Here is a 21,480-nt window from a genome sequence, read left to right as displayed (position 1 = left end):
ATTTATCATCATCATTGTAGTGTTTATTTTACTCTATTTTATTTCATCAACTTTTTATTGCTGATTATTATCATCTATTTTATTCTATTTTATTTTATTAAAATTTCCTTATTTTAATACAATTTGCTTATTTTGTGTAATTTCATCATTTTATATTTATTTATTTTTATTGTTATTTTTATTTCCTTGTATTTTATTTATCTTTTATAATCTTAAATACCCATCTTTTATTGCTTTCTTATTCACTGAACTTTTATTTTGGTTGTTTTTGTGTGCATTCGTCTCTAAATCCATTTTTAACACTCTATATTTTTGTCGATCGTCTGTCCAACACTTTGAATTGCATTCGACTTGTTTGAAAGGTGCTATATAAATAAAGTCTGATTGATTGATAGATTGAGGTGCAGACATACTACAGTAAAATGAATGCTGCATCAGTACAGTACAAAACTCCAGGGCATCATTCGTTCACCTGCTGGTAATGCATTTACGAACACAAAGTCTATTCAGGAAAATATGATCCGAGTCTGGGAAAGACAAAAAAAACAAAGCGTCTCACAAAGCTCCACCTTTGTCATTTGATCTGATTTCAACCTCAGGCCCGAGGAGGATAATGGCAGAAAGTGGGTCAGACATGGAGCGATAGAAAGCTTCAACCTGGAAGTCGTGAATGAAGATACTGGGCTGTGTAACTACACCACCTAACAGACAAACAATCAAATCAAACCAGTAATCTCCCGTTTCTCCCTCTACACTGCATTGCTTATTATACGTGATTGAAAGAAAAAGGTCACCCAACAACAGTAAAAAAAAAGTGAAATGGAAATGTTTCCTCTCCCATCTGACCAGATAATCAGGCCTGGAGGCTTTAAACCAGATGTTGGAATCCTTCAGCCCACGACACAAATGAAAGGTTTATATTCTCATCCTTCAGATCCAAGTTCAATAGATGTAGAAACTGCTGGCATGTACGAAACTCAACCAGCAGCAACCCACGCTGGGCCTCAGTCCTTTAGTTTATGTAAGCAGGCTGTGAAGGGTCAGACAGAGTAAACTGACAACAGGCTGAAGAACACAAACGCAGGACATTAGAGGAGGCTAAAGGCTTTAAACCAAGTGCTTGTTAAATATTTGTAATCGACTGACAGCTCCTATTTCAAGCATAACACAAACTCAACTAGCTTGTGGGTATCTGTATTAACAGTCTGACTCATACTGTATGTTAGCTTCGAATTTATTATTAACTTCTAGTTCCAGTATCACAGCGCTCCCCGTTTTGCATATCACTAGATTTGCATAAATAAATGTGATTAGAAAAAGTACTAATTTTAGAACAGAGAACAACTATCCTCCCCGAGCGGTCGGGAACATGAAACAGCACGACTTACAACTAAAAAGGCGGCTAAAAGACAACATTACTGGAAAGAGATTCATGGCAGAAACACAACACTGGCTTAATGACAACCTGCATAGCTGGAGGGCAAAAACCTGGACAGAACTCACAAGGAAATGTCTTCACACACAAGAACGAACCTGCCCGAGGTCAAAGGGGTAACTTTTGATCCATGTAGGAACAAACATTTAGCAGACGTTTAGGATGTGACGTCACCTCGCCGCTGCTCTTTGAGGATGAATGCACCTGGCTTAGGGGAGCAGGTCTGTCATTGTAGCACATTCCTACCTTCCATCAATCATCATTTAATGAACAATAACTGAAAGAGCACACAGTTTTCTTTTTCAATAAGCTAAAGTCATCTTTACTCTCCCTTCCCATTAGCGGAGCAATGAGGCGTAAAATTAAATGCCTTCCACACAAACGAGAACTCCCCTCTCACCTCCGGCAATTAGTTAGCTTCCCACAGAAAGTCTTCTATGAACAAAAAAAAAAAAAAACATGAGAGCAGCCTCGCTGAGACCGACGGCGGCTCTTTGGAGTCGCTCCGTTGGGTTTCACCCAGCAGCTGTTACACACTAAACTCCCTGTTCATAGTTCTGAAACAGCAACAAGACACTGAAAACTCAGCAGCATGTTCAACTGGGACACATAACGTATTCTACGTTTTTACTCAAACATCCATCACAACGGGACTCGAGGGCTTTTTAGCACGTCATGCCTGCATTTGTGTAAGATAATTTCCACCACCTCCTACTGCTCTCTACGTTAACCTTTCTCCTTTAATCCACTGAAACTGGCCTGTAGCTAAATCCTCACTGAGCCGTTTCTCCTCTGCATCACGGGCAGCAGAAAGCAATAAAAAATATATTCTGCAAGTCCATATTTTATTGAGACCCTCCCTGCTTGGAAGATCATGTTTGCCAAATTCACAAACCGGCTTGACAGATTCATAAAAGCTCTTGGCTTATGTTGAATGACTTGCACAATTGTTAATACGCCAACAATAAATAGCCCATTTCAAGCAGCATGTGACACAACTGCAAAGCTTTGAATTGATGTCTTTTTTTCCAGACGGTGTGTGTGTGTGCCAGGTCTCCGAGCTCTGGCACTTCACACACACACACACAAGTGGGTGAATAAGACTAATCGGTGGAGAGAAGAGCTCATTTATCACTTATCACATCTATTAAAAAGAGCTACAAACCAAAGTAGAGGTTGACTCATGGCCTAAAACATGGCATTTAATGTCCAGGAACGGGTCAGTGTTCGGTGAAATCCTCAGCCTTATTTGGGATTTAGAGACCATTATTAAAAATCTGAAAGGGTAGTGCTCGATCCCAGACACAGCCAAAGTGTTTTCTAAGTGTCCTCAAGCAAAACTCACTCCCTCTGGACAAGACATGGCAATTAAGAACACAATTATTTTGTGTTTAAACTGGAGAAAGTCATCTTTTCTCATCGCAGTGGGACCGTTTCTGACTGATCAACTACCAGACTCTGTGTGACCTTAAAAAGTTCAGGTTCGTATTGCACAGAACAAAGCCTCATGGGATGTCATCCCAATTTTGTTTTCTCTTAGTTAGGCTTTATTTACACAGTCTTATTATTCTAAGATATTCTAATCAGCTGCTGAATGTAGCGGCGTCGTGTTTACCGTATAGATATGAGAGTGAATGTTCCCAAAATGTCAAATTATTCCTTTAAAGATAGGGTTGCCAATGTTGGAAGGCTAACATAATTTGAAAGTAGCATTGCCTCAGGAGCTCCGTCTAAACCCACCCCCTCCCCTCGCGGCTCCTTCCAAGGCAAGAGATTTGAAATCGGTGCGGCCAAGATGGACTTCCGAGGACGGGATGTAAAAAAAACTCATAACATACCTCACACCACAGGAATATCTGGAAAGATAATCTTTAGATCCATTAAAAAAAATATGCTTGGCTTTGCTGACCATTTTCGGGAGAGGGCCCAAAATCGGCTTGATTCCCGTGTAATTTGTATCCGGCATAAGACAGAAAAGGATATCGTTCCAGAACCAGTAGAACCAGGTGGCGTACATCCAGAACTTGGTGGCCAGATAGATCCCTAGAGGGAGAGCGCTGTGCATGGAGTGATCGAAGAACGCCCTGCACAGAGAAAGAAGAGAGAAGAGAGAGTTATCAGCAGTATTTCTTAACATCGTCATCAAAACCAGCCTATGATTTAAATCAACATAAATCAACTTGAGTATTTAGATAATAAATTATGGCAGGAAAGGGAGTGCTTGTAAATTTAAGTACAGAACACATAGTGTGTGTGTGTGTGTGTGTGTGTGTGTGTGTGTGTGTGTGTGTGTATATGTGTGTGTCGTTCATGTCACTGAGACATACTTGGAGAGGAACTGCACGGTGACCCAGACGCCGGCGTACATGAGGCCCTTGATCAGCCAGGAGTCGATGTCCAGGTCAGCGATGAAACCGACGAGCCAGATGACCAGGAAGGGTGTCGCCAGCATCACCTTCTGCCTGAACTCCTGCGGGAGGAGGAGAGGAAGGAGATGGACAGATACAGATAGGAAGGTAGGACATAGAGGAGAGGAGAGAAGGCGTGTGATAGGAGTGGTGGAAAAGAAGGCATGGAAAGAAGTTGAAAGAGAGGACAAAGTATTGGGGGATGTAAGTTGGACAAGAGATGAAACAAGACAGAAGAGACAAAAATGGAAAACACAGATGAGTTTTTTTGCGAGGAGGAAGGAGTCCCAGTGAGCATTTTGAATCTACAAAGGGTTTTAAAATGTGTTGTAAAAGTAGAACCGCTGATATAACCATTTGTATTGTTACACATTTGACTCTCTCAGCAGTGGAAATATAACAAGGAAGGTAAGCAGCAACTGAGGCAAGTTAAATGTATTCTACAAACCTACAATTGGACTGTGAAGCTCTACTCACTACAGCACTGGGCTTGACACTAGCAGGGATCTGGACTAAAGTTGAGACAAACCTCAGACCATATAATAGTCTACAATCCATTTGTCATATAAACCGATCAGCCATAACATTAAGTTCACTGAGAGGTGAAGTGATGACATTGATTATCTCGTTACAGTGGCACTTGGCAGTGGGGGGGATATATTAGACAGCAAGTGAACATTTTGAACAAGTCCGATCCACAGAGGCTCCACCTCGCAACTTATACAGGACTTAAAGGATCTGCTACTGACGGCTTTGTGCCAGATACCACAGAAGACCTATGGCTGATCGGTGTATATAAACACACTCTGTGAGGAGAATGGGCAGCAATTCTAGTAATCTTTTTACATGCTAACTTACTGTCTAGTTCTAATATTTACCTTAATATACTAATAATATCCCAGCAGACAAGACAGCGGAAAGACAACAAGAGTAAAAACACTTTAAAGTAGCAACAACAATAACAAGTTCATGCATGCAAAAAAAAAAATCCACAAAAACATTCTGATATAGAAACGAACACAGAGAAACTACCAGCGACAGATGTTTCTATGTTTGAGTAAGCTGTAGTAGAAGAGGTTATTTATCAGGACAACACGTCATTATACCACCCACTGTGGCGACTGGACGCTGTAAAAGTTATTTTTGTTCCCGTATTTTAGAAATAACCCGTCATTTACGAGTCGCCTCCTTCCTGCCAGACTGGAAAAGTAGTAAACGTCTGACGAAGTGAGAGGTGATAACAACCCCCAGACACGCCGTGATGGTGGACAGGCTGGTCTGAGCACATCCGTCTGAGCTGAGACAGACGTGGGCCGTCAAACAGGGAGCCCATAATTTACATTGTTGATGTTTTTCTTCTACTCTATACCTGCCCGCCCTTCTCGTTTGAGGTATAATGTATTTGAGCATGTTTGTTTGTATGTGTGTACCTTGTCCATCTTCAGTCTCTTCAGGTAGGACGGGCTGTCGTAGCCTTTGGCCTGCCGCGCTTCCTGTAAGTGATTGATCATCCAAACGTTCTTCCTTTGCTTGGCAAGATCTAGCGGTGTTTCACCCTACAAAAACAACAAAAGACCAGTCTGTACACATCCACCATCATCATGAACTCTGAAAGCTCGGGCTACTATTTAAATAACATGGCCGTCCAGGTGCACGAAGATGTTAAGGCATTACCTTGATGTTCTGTGCGTCGACGTTAGCGTTGGCGTCCAGCAGCAGGCTGATGACGGTGGTGTTGCCGGCCAGCACGGCCCAGTGCAGCGCTGTGTTCTTGTGATATTTGTCGCCCAGGTTGACGGACACGTTGAAGGTCAGTAGCAGCCGGGTGGGGTCCACGCTGTCACACAATGGAAGAAAATCATCAAGTCCAAGACTGCGTTAACGTGAGCCGCCAAGTGCAAAACCGTGGTAACGCTGTTCGCCTCGCTCAGAGGCCATCCTTGCCAATAACACTACTCTAAGCCTCGGCCACACTGGGAACGTCAGCAGCGCGCGGCGGCTGCGTTACCTGTTGTTTTTTATTTCGGCGTCCGTGTTAACAGGTTAGAGCAGCCACACTGCCCGGCTCGGCTGCGTGTCAGCTGCGTCTCTTCTACAGATTTGAAGTCTCGCATATTTTTGACACTTCCTGCTTTCATTTCAAAATAAAAGCCCTAAAGTGTTTTTTTCTGTGGACAGAATTCCTTCATTTGTTAACATGAGGCTTTTATTCTGAAATATGTGCCGGACAGTGCTGTAGAACATGCAGTGACTTGCAGAGCTCCATGTATGAATAACGTACAGGGTTTTAATTGTGGATTATTACTATAATTTACTTATTACCACACGTTTCTCAACCTTTCTCTGTCTAAAATAAATATAAATGAGATTTATAATGAAATGAAATGGCCATTAAAAGGCAAACTCTATGAAGAAAGAAAGAGCTGACAGCAGCAGCTGAAACGCAGCTGGTGTGAACACCTGAGGCGTGAATCACGCAGCCACTGCGGGACACCCTAATAGATCCCACGAAATCTTACACACACGGAACCTTTAAACTGCTCTTGTTGTGTCACATGAATTTAATGGTGAACTAACATTATTGATTATCTGATCTGTCCGTCATTTCCTTGATTAATTGTTTGGTCTATAAAATGTCACAAAATAATCATGTTATTAATTTCCCACAGGCCAAGATAACATCTTCAACTTCTTAATCCTTACCCCTTTCTCTGTCATACTAGGAACGTATTTTTGCTGCAAATGATGTAATTCCCCCTCATGGATTAATAAGTAACTTACTAAAAAAAATTATCGCCCAGAAAAAATTGCTTATCAGGGAATATTCAGATGAAGCTGAGCAGGAATACTGGCACTTGTTTCCCCATGTTTGCAGTTTGTCCGATGAATGACGACTCATTCTTACATGAGGAAGTTGTGTGTGTGTGTGTGTGTGTTGCTGCAGTCAGCAGAAACGTGCTCCAGCTTGTGCACGGTACGGTGTAAAGTGTCCCGTATTTAAGACGTTTCCAGGCATTGGTTTCTTGATTTGAGATATTTCTTGTCGAGGCAGACCAAGCTGTGGTAGCAACTGTGGGGCACACAAATTATACACACCTGTGTGTCCTGTAAGCCGCCCACATCAGAGGAGTCATGCCGTTCTGATCCATCATGTCCACATCCTGATGGAGAGGAAAGATGCAATAAAAAAAACTGAGAAGAGAGAGGTGGAGAAGAGAAGCAATAGGACTCCCCCTACTGGAGAGAACTGGTACAAAATGCTTTCAAAACACAGACTTATCCCCAGGTAACAAAACCCAAATGACACAAACACAAACAGGAAAAACAGATGCTATGATGTTCCTATCTTAGCAATTACTACCTGTTTTTAAAAAGGATCCTGGTGGACCACAGTAATCATTCTATAGATGAAAATGCTGTTGTAAAAAGGGACGTTTTATACATTTTAAGATGATTTTCTTCCTGACAAATGAGCTGCAGCGTTAGCGTTTCCTACCTGTCCTTTGGCGATAAGGTAGGCCACGATGGAGGTGTGGCCGAACTGCGCGGCCAGGTGAACGCAGCTGCATCCCTCGCCGTCGATCAAAGATGGGTCTGCGCCGTATTTCATGAGCTGCACCACCATGGATAGGTGGCCTTGTCTGGGAGAAGGTGGACGCAAAAACAAATGTTTGAGCTTTGGGTGAACGTATTTCATGTCTTTAAGCTGCAGAATGGTTTACAGTTTGGTGAAAATAGCCACTAACACGCAGGAACAAATAACTCCAGTGTTTCAGAAGTTAGGAGTGGAGAAAGGCCAGAGCCATTCTCACTTGATCACCCTCTTAGATGCTGAGTGGGTGACAAACAGTCCAAAGATCAGGGTCTCATTTACTCCCACTGCTATTAAACTGCTGTATTTGCTCGAAATGATGTAGCACGATATTGAGAGACTGACTCCCTGTCTCCCCTGTCTCCATGGTGTAGCGGGGTGATGTGTTATATGCTTTATTGCATACAGTATATTGAGTTTTTAAAATGTATTTTTTATGACTAACCCTGTCTGCAATGTAAACCTCCCCCTACAGGACTATAAAGATGTGAGAGAAACTGGTAAAAATTAGATGAAATTCATTGTTGTAGTTTTATTTCATTGCCTAAAGCTGTGTTCAGACCAAAAACGAAGCAACATTTTTGCCTTGGACCGCCGGTATCATTTGTGTTCATTTGCACTAGACGCATCGGAGAGGAGAAGGAGCTCGTCTCCATAGATACCAACAACTTTCCGCCATCAGCCATGGAAGAAATACCCGCCGTTATTGCTTTGTAGATGTTGTGGAAGTCCCAGATATGTCGGAAAACCAAACCCTGTCGTGTCTGGGTTCATAACTACGGCATAAATACGGCAGCGACGTTGTTGTTTATACCATAAACAGTCTGTGGTTTATACACACTCTGGACAAATACGATGTACTATCGTAGATCTGGGTGACCACAGACGGCTACAATATTCTTTTCCTCCATTTCTGATTCAACAACGTCAGGACACCCAGCACTTTGTGTCTAAATGGCTGAGGTCAAACAGACGCAGGAGGCTGGGGGCTTTTAAAGGTCACTGGCAGGTGGAGGGGGGGTAAAGGGTGACACATGACTCCTGAGTGTCTGTGCACCAGCGATGGTGTGGATGCCTGTTGTCAAATCTATCAATAATTTAGGACGAGAGCGCTTCATGTCCCCCCTGGTAGAGGCGGGTTGGGTCTCATGTGACCTGTCCCCTTCTCACCAGCTACAGTACGACTGAGTGATCGTTACATAGAGGACATACACCAATCAGCCATAATATTAGGACAGCATGGGCACTCTGACCGGTCTGCGGCTACGCAGCCCCATACGCAACAAACTGCTCCTCACTGTGTGTTCTGACACCTTTCTATCGGAACCAGCATTAACTCTTTGAGCAATTTGAGCTCCAGTAGCTCTTCTATTGGATCAGACAACACGGGCTAGCCTTCGCTCATGTGCATCAATGAGCCTCGGGTCTGACCCTGTCGCCGGTTCACCGGTTTTCCTTCCTTGGACCACTTTGACCGAGAACATCCCACAAGAGCTGCAGTTCTGGAGATGCTGTGACCCAGTCGTCTAGCCAGCACTATCTGGCCCTTGTCAAAGTCGCTCACATCCTTACACTGGCTAATCTTTTCTGCTTCCAACACATCAACTTCAAAATGTTCACTTGCTGTCTAATATATCCCCCCCACTGCCAGATGCCATTGTAACAAGATAGTGTTCTTAATGTTATGGCTGATCGGTGTATATAAAGGCTCTGTGGATTACATGAGTACCACCAAATGGCAGATATGCTACCTGTGGTCAGTATGTGTTACCTGGTGGCCCAGTGCAGAGGCGTGGAGTTGAGATCTCCTCCCAGCTGATCCACTATGGCTCCCTTTGATATGTAGTACCTGCACAAACAAACACAATCATCAGGTGAAACTTTACACGGCATCCACCCATAAATCTGATCTCACTTTGATTGTCTAATCTAGCTGCATAACTGGTTTAAACCACAACGGAGAGATTGTTGGCTGTTCCTGACCTGACGCCCATAAAGACTAAACACAGTATGCAACACCAAGCCAAAAAACGTTCTCAACAAAACAAGATCCTGAAGTTGCACTGCAGCTGGTGTGAAAAGTGGAGTAAGAGTTAATGGTTAGGTCGGTCATTACAAGTAATTTGAAAACGTCATTTTGTAAACTAAACAATTAGTTAATTATTTGAGAAAATAACCAATAATGACAACCATCTTTGGTTGCATTCCTCGCTAAATTTGCGTTAACAACTTTTTTCACTGAGCGACCTGAATCAAGCTAGGTCATCTGAGTGTGCGGCTAGAAAACAGGGCCACTCTTTCCCTCTGATGGGGGTAAAGAGCTCAGTGGAAACAAGTACAAGAAGGTACACCAGAAAAGCTGTGCAAGCAAAGAAAACAGTGTCAAAAATGGGTATGCTGGCTGAGCACACTTCTTTTTCCAGTCATGGTATTTCAGTATTTCAAACTCACACTTAGGAACTGACCAGTGCAACCGCATATTTCCAGCCAGTCCTCGGATTCAGACTCACAACCATCCAACCGCTCTAACCTCTTTGGTACCGTGCCACCACCAGCGTCACACAAAAACATGACTGGACTCACTTGACCAAATCTATCCTGTTGTTGATGGCGGCCCAGTGGAGGAGTGTTACGTTTTCTTTGTCTGGCTGCCGAACATCGAAGCCCGCCTCCACCAACTCCCTGCAGCGCTCGAAGATGCCGTACCTGAGGAAGAGGGGCGGAGAGGGATTAAATTCTCCTCATACACAAACACAGATAAACACAGGGTTAGATGCATAAAACCTAGACACACTGACAACTTAAAAAAACAGATAAACAGATACTCAGACCCAAACAAGACACCCACACTGTGACTTGACTTGACACTGGGTTGTCTTTAAGCAGATATTCCTAACCTCAAATCAAAACAACATAAATCTCTTGTTGCAAATGTAACATCCCACACAAAGCTTACGTTGTCTTATCAGGAAGACATTTCCACATTTCTCCTCCTGTTCAAAATGCACCTTAGAGGCAGATTTGTCAAGTATTTAATACTCTTATCAACATCGGAGTATACATATGTATGTATATATTTATTACTCGAAATCAATTACCACAAAACAATGACAAATATTGTCCAGAAACTGTATTGTTATTCAGAAGAATTGCAAAATCAATAACAAAATCCTACAAAAGAAATCGTGATACACTGGTGAACCCCTTAATATGCACACATATTATCCACTCACTGTGTGGCTTTGACGATGTCCCAGGTGCTGTAGTCATCCACATGGTTCTTACGGCTGACATTCTCGGTGTAGCCGTGGTTGTAATGACTCTGGGGTTTGATTTCCTGAAAAGAAAAGAGGGAGGACAAGAGACACAGACATTAAAATAAGTCGTTAAAGGTCATGCTGCTTTATTAGATCATGAGCATTATGTTGCAACACCCCAAAATGCACTGGCACATGGGGTGCAGCCGTGGGAGTGTATTCTATACTTCATTTATGATATATATATATATACACTGTATATGTAATCTTTTTCACAATATTGATATATTTTCTGGAAATTCAATTGCAAAATTGTTGACATAAGTATCCTGCAATGCCAAAAAGCAGACCTGCTGATTGATATTCAACATTCCCCATAATGGTTTGGCTGCAACAATGACTTCATTAATCGATTAGTTAATCAACAGAAAACTAATAACCATTTTGATAACGGATTCATTGTTGCAAAAATGCTTTTCAAAAATGAGCTTTTCAACTCCAAAAAAGGCAGATAACCACAGGTTCCCGTTCATTTTGGACATTTTTGATGTGATATTTAAACAAACCGTCTGTCAACAAGGAAATAAAAGCCTCTTGTCTACAGACCGGTCTCTTGAGAGAGCTCCAGCCAGCTCATAGCGGGGTGTGTGAAGCGTGACCTGCCGGCTGGCGAGGTAGCTGCAGTTTGTGCAGCTACCTCGCCTCGTAAAACTGCCAATATTTAAAATCTACACAGTTGATTTCTCACCTCAAAAATGTTCAGAAGTGAGTTTAGTGATGAAATAGCTACGAAAAATTAAAAAAAAAAAAAAAAACGAGCAGTTTTTGGCCATTGTTGTTGTGACCATAGTGCCGTTCCAGCGCTTTGCATATGTGGGATACAGTAGGCGAGGTAGACTGGTCCGATGCATACTGGAGATTTTTTCCAAATCAGTATGGCTCTCCACAGGTGTGTGTGTGTGTAGACAGGCTATCTGACATGTCAACTCATGTGTAACACCATTGTTTACTGCTGAATGGCACAGCAATGATTGCTGGAACTTAGCTATCTTTAATGATATTCGTTCCACCTGTGCTTTTTTCTTCTATCAAGAAGAATTTCAGTTAGCAAGATTTATGCAGAGAGCAAAATAACATTATAGGACAAGATGTACCGGCTTGACTGAACTACTGGATGTAGCCCCCCGGTGATGGCCTTGCTCCATTCACTCCAATAACTGATCACGGTATTATAAAGTGGTAAATAAAGGGCTACAGGGCAAAGACAATAAAAAAAAAGACAGGCTTGTCTGGTCCTGTTGCTGCTGAAGAGCTAATCTGTCAGCCAGATGTGGCAACTCGCATTCAATTAGCCTCCATAGTAACGTCATGGCAACTACAATTATCCTACATCACCCGGAAACAGGGGCCTGCGTGGTAAACACAGATCACCCACACAGCCTTTTGTCATTCTGACTTTGTGAACGAAAGCTGAAGCGAATGTTGAACCGATTTACTGTCACAGAGAAGAAAAAAAAGTGACTGAGTTTTGTTGTATTTACTAAAACTCAAACAAAATTGAGAGGACGGAAATAACAATTCTGTCAGCACACTGACAGCTGTTGTTGCCTGTTGGGCTGCAGTTTGCCATGTTATGATTTTAGCACGTTTTATGCTAAATGCAGTACCTGTGAGGGTTTCTGGACAATATCTGTCATTGTTTTGTGTTGTTAATTGATTTCCAATAATAAATATGCACATAGATTTGCATAAAGCAGCATATTTGTCCACTCACATGTTGGTAAGAGTATTTAATACTTTACAAAACTCCCTTTAAGGTACATTTTGAACAGATAAAATGTTTTGATTAATTTGCGATTAATCACAATTAACTATTTTAATTAATTATTTATATATATATATTATTTAAATTATACTATTATTAATTAATAATATTAATAATATTAAAATAGAATAATGACATGGCATTATATTTAGCAATACCAGCTGCATAATTGGCCAGTTATGGTAATCAAGACAAGCTGCAGTTTTCTTGTAAACTAACAAAAAAATATGTTTATATTCAGTGTTAGTCACTAAAACACATGGTGTGTCTTTCTTAAAAGTTTGAAACATGCATTTATACATCCGTGTTTACTAGCAAGCAGTCCTATTCTCTCCTGCTTTCTTCTTTCGTGCCTCAAAAAGGGGACTCCCTCATGGGAAAAACTGCTCCATAGCACTACTAAAAGATTGGCTACAGCTTTTCAACACACTGTTAATTATGTAACTTATGAATAAAAAAAAAAATTCAATATAAAAACAATTAATATGGGTCAATAAATTGCAACAAATTCAGATCAGAGAGTAAATCAGCCTGAGGAGGAGGATGAAGGGGGTGATTTTTAAGGTGTCAAAGGAGGCGTTCGCACTTTTCACAGCCACGTTTTTGCTCATTTGCAAACGCCACTACTGCTATTCAGAGTAGTTTAGCTGCCAGAGAGAAGTGAAAGTAACTCAAGCATGATCGTGACTGTGCTGAGCTGTTTCGCTATGACAGACTGTCAAACAGAAGCCCAGAAAAACTCCAGAACTCAAAGTTTCTTCCTTCATCTGGATATTCAATTGAGGGAAACGGTTTCCCCGTCTTTCCGGGGGACAGGGGGGAAGAGGGCTATGGCTCTAAACCCTCAGACAGCAGCTGTTAAATCACTTTCACCATCTCAACCTTCCATGGAGATAACCTTTGACCTCTTACCAGTCCCAGCAGCCACACTCCCTCTGTTCATTCCCTCCTGTCATCTAAAAAGCTGAGGATGGCATTTGTGACTGTAGTGATAATTGCAGCCTGACATGTGCATGGACTCTCCATTATCGGATTTCGCGCTAGTATGAACAAAGCTTTACTTGCCCCAAAACTGCATGTGATTATCATAAAGTGGGCATGTCTGTAAAGGGGAGACTCGTGGGTACCCATAGAACCCATTTACATTCACATATCTGGAGGTCAGAGGTCAAGGGACCACTTTGAAAATGGCCATGACAGTTTGGGTCGTTATTTAACCTCCTTCGCGACAAGCTATGACATAGTTGGTACCAATGGATTCCTTAGGTTTTCTAGTTTCATATGATGCCAGAGGAACCTGTTATTTTTCACAGATTGCCTGTCTCATGCACTAATGTCAGGATATAGTGACAGTTATATAAATATAACTTTTTATCATATTTGCTCAAAGTTACCGACTGCAGCTTTAGTGATATACCTGCTTACTGGTGATGCATACAACAAAAAGGCAGGCAGCAGTGATGATGCTGCCAATTAAACACATTATCCATGTCAGACTAAGCATTGATTTTAGGTTGGAACCTCATCTGTTAGGTGAGGCGGCAGGCTTGGCTTTTGTCAATGGAACAGGTCAGTGGGACATATGGCATTGGCAGCCACTCCTTGGGGGAGTGGAGGTCACGTGCCTTGAGCTAAAAATGTTACACAGCACCACCACGAAAACAAACAGCAAAAAAAAAATTTGCAAAAATTGCACTGTTGTGGTGTTTTTCCTCTTGCTGGCTGTAGCAATAACTCATAATCTGATTTAATCTGAAATGAGAGCCATTTCGAGTGACTAATTCAATATCCAAGGCACAGTTTACGTCGGGAGGAAGCAGAGGGGAAACACTATTTATATAAGGGAATTAATGGTATTGCTCCAAACAGAATTTTCCACTTTGAAGTATCAAATCAAATAACTGAGCAGGTGCCCTACCTTTATGTGCCATATATGCAAGAACACTCATTTGCATTTTCAAATGAGATCGGAGGCCGAGGACATGTATCCTTGTATGTTCCTCGAGAGAGGAAATGTTTGTATTCGACATGTTGAAAATAAACAGGTCCATGGTTGTTCTGAGAGTGCAGCTAAACTTCTGATGCTCTAATTCAGGTGCCTCATACATTCAGTCTCACCACACTCTACCCAATGACCCAGATTCAAAGCAGCACCCTGCTGAACAACTTTAAGCCAAGCCTGTATAGGCATGCTGGAAAATAAACTACATTTATGATGAAGCTACCACTGTCGGACATATTCCTTCAATATGACAAGTAGATGTGGAGCCAAAAGGTCATTTAGTGAATGATTTAAAGAAGCTGGAGGTTGTAGAACTCTAAATTCATGGCAGCAGGCAGTTTACCTCTTGCAAGACAGGTGAAAAATAAACTTTGGACAAGGCGCAAGCACAGTCTTGTATATAAAGTGTCAACAAAATGCCACATACTGTTTTTTTTCTGTAATGCACAATTTGATTGCATTTAAAAACACAACAGGGGCCATCTGCATAAAAATGTGTGTATTAAACATCAGCGAACAATAAGCAGCCACCATTCTCTGCCTGTGTTTTTGTATCTGTATGCAATATCACGCACTGGCTCAGCGTCCGACACTGAATCCAGACAGACAAGACTTCTCCGCTAAGTTCATCTGAGGCCTCTCTCAGACTTCCCAGTCAGGTCGAGCTGTGACATCCAGACAAGCAAACAAAGGAAGGAATCACTAACAATTCATTGTGTCAAGGGGAACAGAGAAGGGATGGTAATTGCATTTCCATTAATTAAGGAAATCCCTCTCTCTAGTAAACCTGAACTGAAAGGGTCTACGAGGAAAGATCTTCAAGGACTAACAGCAGCTGATTGTTTCAGTCTACATCTGAATGTTTATAGTGCCACAGAGAGGAGGCATTTTATCTATAACACAGAGGAAAACATTCTGTTTAAATGCAAATGTGTAGAGGACAAGGTATGCACACATGTAAGACAATCAATAAAATGTATTTGAGATTTGCATTTCATCTAGGATGACTTAAATGTGTGTGTTTAGTCTTCAGAACACACTGCAAATGTTGATGTGTAACGTCTTGCTCAAGTCTGTTTGTCCGGCCTGAAAGAAATCCTCCTAAACCATACAGCTACAGGGTCTACTTAGCATATTATACGTGTTCAACTAGTGTTTGACAAAGTCACGAGACTGCTGTCACAGTCTTCCATTGTAGTTCCATAAACCAAACTGCCTAACCAAAAAATTAGAGAGAAACATAACTGAGGGGAACCAGTGTGCAACATTTAGGGGGATCTAATGGCAGAAATGGAATATAACATTAATAAGTATGTTTTCTTTAGTTTATAATCACCTGAAAATAAGAATTGTTTTGTTTTCGTTACCTTAGAATGAGCAGCTTCTATCTAAATAGGGAGTGATTCCTCTCTTTACCGAGCAGGCAACCAAACACTAGCTCTAGAAAAGGCCCACTCACGTTTTCATGTTTTTGTGTCAGCCACTGTAGTTCTCCCTCACACTTGTCACACGGTAGAAGTTTCAGTTGGTTGCGATTTACATGTTTCATCTCTTTCAACATCATCAACTTTCAACTTCCTCAACTTGCTGGTCTCTCTTTGTCTCATTATTTTTAGACAAGTCAGGTTGCAGGTAAATGACATTTGTATGTCAATAATAACTTTAAATCAAACAATCAATCCTTACAGAGACATTGGTTCACTAAAGCCAAGAAAAGTCCAACTGCATTCAACTTTAGGTTGGGAGGGGTGTTAGATGACATATGTTGACCAATTCTGAGGGCTGCAACTAAAGATTGTTTTCATTGTCGATTGTCATAGAGGAGTAGAGAAACCAGGAAACATCCACATTAACAAAACAAGGCCTAATCTCCAGTCATAATCAACAGACTATAAGATAAAGAAATGGAGGATAACATTTACAAACTAGTCTTCCATTCACTCTCTGATTCTTCTTCCTTTGTGCAAACCAAACTGACAAAAACACCAGAATAACATACAGTGCTCTTATGGACCACATTTTCCCATTATGGGGTCACGTATCAACTGAGAATACCACAATCTATTTGTGGCTCAGGATGTAGCAACAATACCACTGAAGTTCCTTATTGGCATTATGTGTGAGCAAATCTATTACATTCAGTTTTTTAATCAAACTTTTTGGCTCGACACGAGCCAAAATGGCTACTAGATGTTCGAGACACTCTCACATTACATTAGCCCAACAGATTATAAATCACTATATCCATTTAAACCTATTTTCACTACGTATATTAACTCATCTTCTGGACTCACCGGACATTATAGACACAAATCATTTGCACTGCACACTGCCAGGATTATCAGTTACTGACCAAGCCTGAAGGCAAATTAGCCCACTTGACCTGCTGGCTGCAAACCAGACAAGCAAAACAAGACTGCAGAGAGAAAAGCTAGCCAACTATCACTGAGACAATCTATTGTATGTGACGGAGTGCTTCCTGATGATTAGATTACCTGCAGAGCAAAGACAATAACAACGGATAACTAGGCTATGTTCAAGATGCAAAACATAAACCTACCTCTACCCAGAGCCATGGAATATATTAGTGCTTCTGTAGCCAAGTACAGCATCATATACTTGTTATATAGAATAAAAAGAGGTGAATATACAGCCTCTGGTTTGTAATGTTAACAACAGCCTACGAACTCTATCCTCATTCAAGTGTCATGTGACTGTGGTAGCTGTGGTAAATGTTGGGTAACTTTGGACATAAACCTACCACCATAGAATTTATTGGTACATCTATTATTCATTTATTTTTTTTGTTATGTTGTGTAATCTTAAATTGTGTGTACGTATAGGCAAATGGCAAATAAAACTCTTGAATCTTGGATATACCCATATATACACTTGAATATACCTATATACACTTGAATCTACCCATATACACTTGAATATAAACATATACACTTGAATATACCCATAAATATACCCATATACACTTGAATAAACCCATACACACTTGAATAAACCCATAAATATACCCATATACACTTGAATAAACCCATATACACTTGAATATACACTTGAATATATCCATAAATATACCCATATACACTTGAATATACACTTGAATATACCCATAAATAAACCCATATACATTTGAATATACCCACATATACTTCAATAAACCCATATACACTTGAATATACCCATAAATATACCCATATACACTTGAATAAACCCATATACACTTGAATATACCCATAAATATACCCATATACACTTGAATAAACCCATATACACTTGAATATACCCATAAATATACCCATATACACTTGAATAAACCCATATACACTTGAATATACCCATAAATATACCCATATACACTTGAATATACCCACATATACTTCAATAAACCCATATACACTTGAATATACACTTGAATATACCCATAAATATACCCATATACACTTGAATATACCCACATATACTTCAATAAACCCATATACACTTGAATATACACTTGAATATACCCATAAATATACCCATATACACTTGAATATACCCATAAATATACCCATATATACTTGAATAAACCCATATACACTTGAATATACCCATAAATAAACCCATATACACTTGAATATACCCATAAATATACCCATATACACTTGAATATACCCATAAATATACCCACATACACTTGAATATACCCATAAATATACCAATATACACATGAATATACCCAGATACACTTGAATATACCCATATACACATGAATATACCCAGATACACTTGAATAAACCCACATACACTTGAATAAACCCATAAATATACCCAGATACACTTGAATATACCCATAAATATACCCAGATACACTTGTATATACCCATAAATATACCCATATACACTTGAATATACCCATAAATATACCCACATACACTTGAATATACCCATAAATATACCAATATACACATGAATATACCCAGATACACTTGAATATACCCATAAATATACCCATATACACATGAATATACCCATATACACATGAATATACCCAGATACACTTGAATATACCCATATACACATGAATATACCCATATACACATGAATATACCCAGATACACTTGAATATACCCATATACACATGAATATACCCAGATACACTTGAATATACCCATAAATATACCCATATACACATGAATATACCCAGATACACTTGAATATACCCATATACACATGAATATACCCATATACACATGAATATACCCAGATACACTTGACCCCAATGTGCATCCCCGCAGCTATACTGTATACCAGCCAGTTTAGCTCCAAAGCTAACGTCGTATGACTGCAAGGATTACGCTTTAACGTGACTTTTTCTCCATTAAGCACACAGCTGACAGTCTTGTTTACTAGCTGCACGGCTGAAACCCCAGCTAGCTTCATGTGAACAGGAACATCTGGTCCAGTGTTTGGATGCTCTGCTGCAGCAGGATGGGGAGCTAGCATTAGCATGTTAGCATCGTTAGCATTATTAGCATCGTGCTAACCCCCCAGCGGTGGTGTTGCAGCGGGCATCGGGAGTTTAACACGGTGGAAACACACAGTTACCCGCTAACAGAGTGGTGTAATGTGTTTAGTTTGTGTTCGTGTGTCCGTGTGATGGAGTGTGAGGTGTTAGAGACTGTACCTCTGGATGGAGAATAGGGACGCAGCCAGCTTCTTTCTCATACTCCTCCATAGCGTCCGCCATCTTGCTGCTGAGGTTCGCTATGCATTCTGGGAAACGAGAGTGTGTGTGTGTAGGGGAGGGGGAAACAAACAGAGGAGGAGGAGGAGGAGAGGAGGAGGAGAGAGGAGGAGGAGAGGAGAGAGGAGGAGGAGAGAGGAGAGAGGAGAGAGCAGAGAGGAGAGAGGAGGAGGAGAGGAGAGAGGAGGAGGAGAGAGGAGAGAGGAGGAGGAGAGGAGAGAGGAGGAGGAGGAGAGGAGAGAGGAGGAGGAGAGAGGAGGAGGAGGAGGAGAGAGGAGGAGGAGGAGGAGAGAGGAGAGAGGAGGAGGAGAGGAGAGAGGAGGAGGAGAGGAGAGAGGAGGAGGAGAGAGGAGAGAGGAGAGAGCAGAGAGGAGAGAGGAGGAGGAGAGAGGAGGAGAGAGGAGAGAGGAGGAAAGAGGAGAGAGGAGGAGGAGAGAAGAGGAGAGAGGAGAGGAGGAGGAGGAGAGAGGAGGAGAGAGGAGAGAGGAGGAAAGAGGAGAGAGGAGGAGGAGAGAAGAGGAGGAGAGAGGAGAGAGAAGGAGGAGAGGAGAGAGGAGGAGAAGAAGAGGAGGAGAGGATGAGGAGGAGAGGAGAGAGGAGGAGGAGGAGAGAGGAGGAGGAGAGAGGAGGAGAAGATAGGAGGAGGAGAGGAGAGAGGAGAGAGGAGGAGAAGATAGGAGGAGGAGAGGAGAGAGGAGAGAGGAGGAGGAGGAGAGAGGAGGAGGAGAGAAGAGGAGGAGAGGAGGAGGAGGAGAGGAGGAGAGGAGGAGGAGGAGAGGAGGAGGAGAGGAGGAGAGGAGAGAAGAGAGAGGAGGAGGAGGAGAGGAGGAGGAGAGAGGAGAGAGGAGGAGGAGAGGAGAGATGAGAGAGGAGGAGAGAAGAGGAGGAGGAGAGGAGGAGGAGAGAGGAGAGAGGAGAGAGGAGGAGAGGAGAGAGGAGGAGGAGAGGAGAGATGAGAGAGGAGGAGAGAAGAGGAGGAGGAGAGGAGGAGGAGAGAGGAGAGAGGAGAGAGGAGGAGAGGAGAGAGGAGAGAGGAGGAGAGGAGAGAGGAGAGAGGAGGAGAGAATAGAGAAGAGGAGGAGAGAGGAGGAGAGGAGAGAGAAGGAGGAGGAGAGAGGAGGAGAGGAGAGAGGAGAGGAGAGAAGAGAGGAGGAGGAGAGAAGAGGAGAGGAGAGAGGAGGAGAGAGGAGAGAGGAGAGACGAGAGAGGAGGAGAGAATAGAGAAGAGGAGGAGAGAGGAGAGGAGAAGGAGAGGAGAGGAGAGAGGAGAGAGGAGAGAAGAGAGAGGAGGAGGAGGAGAGGAGGAGGAGAGAGGAGGAGGAGGAGAGGAGAGAGGAGAGGAGAAGGAGAGGAGAGGAGAGAGGAGAGAGGAGAGAAGAGAGGAGGATGAGAGAAGAGGAGAGGAGAGAGGAGGAGAGAGGAGAGAGGAGAGAGGAGGAGGAGGAGAAGAAGAGGAGGAGAGGAGGAGAGGAGAGAAGAGAGAGGAGGAGGAGGAGAGGAGGAGGAGAGAGGAGAGAGGAGGAGGAGAGGAGAGATGAGAGAGGAGGAGGAGGAGAGGAGGAGGAGAGAGGAGAGAGGAGAGAGGAGGAGAGGAGAGAGGAGAGAGGAGGAGAGGAGAGAGGAGAGAGGAGGAGAGAATAGAGAAGAGGAGGAGAGAGGAGGAGAGGAGAGAGAAGGAGGAGGAGAGAGGAGGAGGAGAGGAGAGAGGAGAGGAGAAGGAGAGGAGAGGAGAGAGGAGAGAGGAGAGAAGAGAGGAGGAGAGGAGAGAGGAGAGAGGAGGAGGAGGAGGAGAGGAGAGAGGAGAGGAGAGAAGAGAGGAGGAGGAGAGAAGAGGAGAGGAGAGAGGAGGAGAGAGGAGAGAGGAGAGACGAGAGAGGAGGAGAGAATAGAGAAGAGGAGGAGAGAGGAGAGGAGAAGGAGAGGAGAGGAGAGAGGAGAGAGGAGAGAAGAGAGAGGAGGAGGAGGAGAGGAGGAGGAGAGAGGAGGAGGAGGAGAGGAGAGAGGAGAGGAGAAGGAGAGGAGAGGAGAGAGGAGAGAGGAGAGAAGAGAGGAGGAGGAGAGAAGAGGAGAGGAGAGAGGAGGAGAGAGGAGAGAGGAGAGAGGAGGAGGAGGAGAAGAAGAGGAGGAGAGGATGAGGAGGAGAGAGGAGGAGAGAGGAGGAGAGGAGGAGAGAAGAGGAGGAGAGAGGAGGAGAGAGGAGGAGGAGGAGAGAAGAGGAGGAGA

General features: G+C 42.5%; 1 protein-coding gene across 2 annotated transcripts in view; it reads right to left on the bottom strand.

Annotated features, from left to right (window-relative positions):
• Nucleotides 1–19,331, bottom strand: part of zdhhc17 (zinc finger DHHC-type palmitoyltransferase 17) — a 28,212-nt gene extending 8,881 nt beyond the window's left edge. For both annotated transcript variants that reach the window (XR_005205499.1, XM_037760498.1), the window contains exons 1-10: nt 19,198–19,331; nt 10,669–10,772; nt 10,019–10,141; nt 9,207–9,284; nt 7,340–7,484; nt 6,940–7,004; nt 5,518–5,680; nt 5,274–5,399; nt 3,763–3,905; nt 3,419–3,519 (exon numbers count right to left, since the gene is read on the bottom strand). Coding sequence is in view for 1 of the 2 variants with exons in the window: in XM_037760498.1 (XP_037616426.1) it covers nt 3,419–3,519; nt 3,763–3,905; nt 5,274–5,399; nt 5,518–5,680; nt 6,940–7,004; nt 7,340–7,484; nt 9,207–9,284; nt 10,019–10,141; nt 10,669–10,772; nt 19,198–19,260 (1,111 nt within the window). In the remaining variant the exon portion in view is untranslated. The remainder of the gene's footprint in view (nt 1–3,418; nt 3,520–3,762; nt 3,906–5,273; nt 5,400–5,517; nt 5,681–6,939; nt 7,005–7,339; nt 7,485–9,206; nt 9,285–10,018; nt 10,142–10,668; nt 10,773–19,197) is intronic.
• Between the last annotated feature and the right edge of the window lie 2,149 nt (nt 19,332–21,480).

The sequence above is a fragment of the Sebastes umbrosus genome, chromosome 23 (assembly GCF_015220745.1).
Source record: "Sebastes umbrosus isolate fSebUmb1 chromosome 23, fSebUmb1.pri, whole genome shotgun sequence".
NCBI classification, from domain to species: Eukaryota; Metazoa; Chordata; class Actinopteri; order Perciformes; family Sebastidae; genus Sebastes; species Sebastes umbrosus.
Note: the sequence above shows the minus strand (reverse complement) of the source record. Positions and strands in the feature narration are given on the sequence as shown.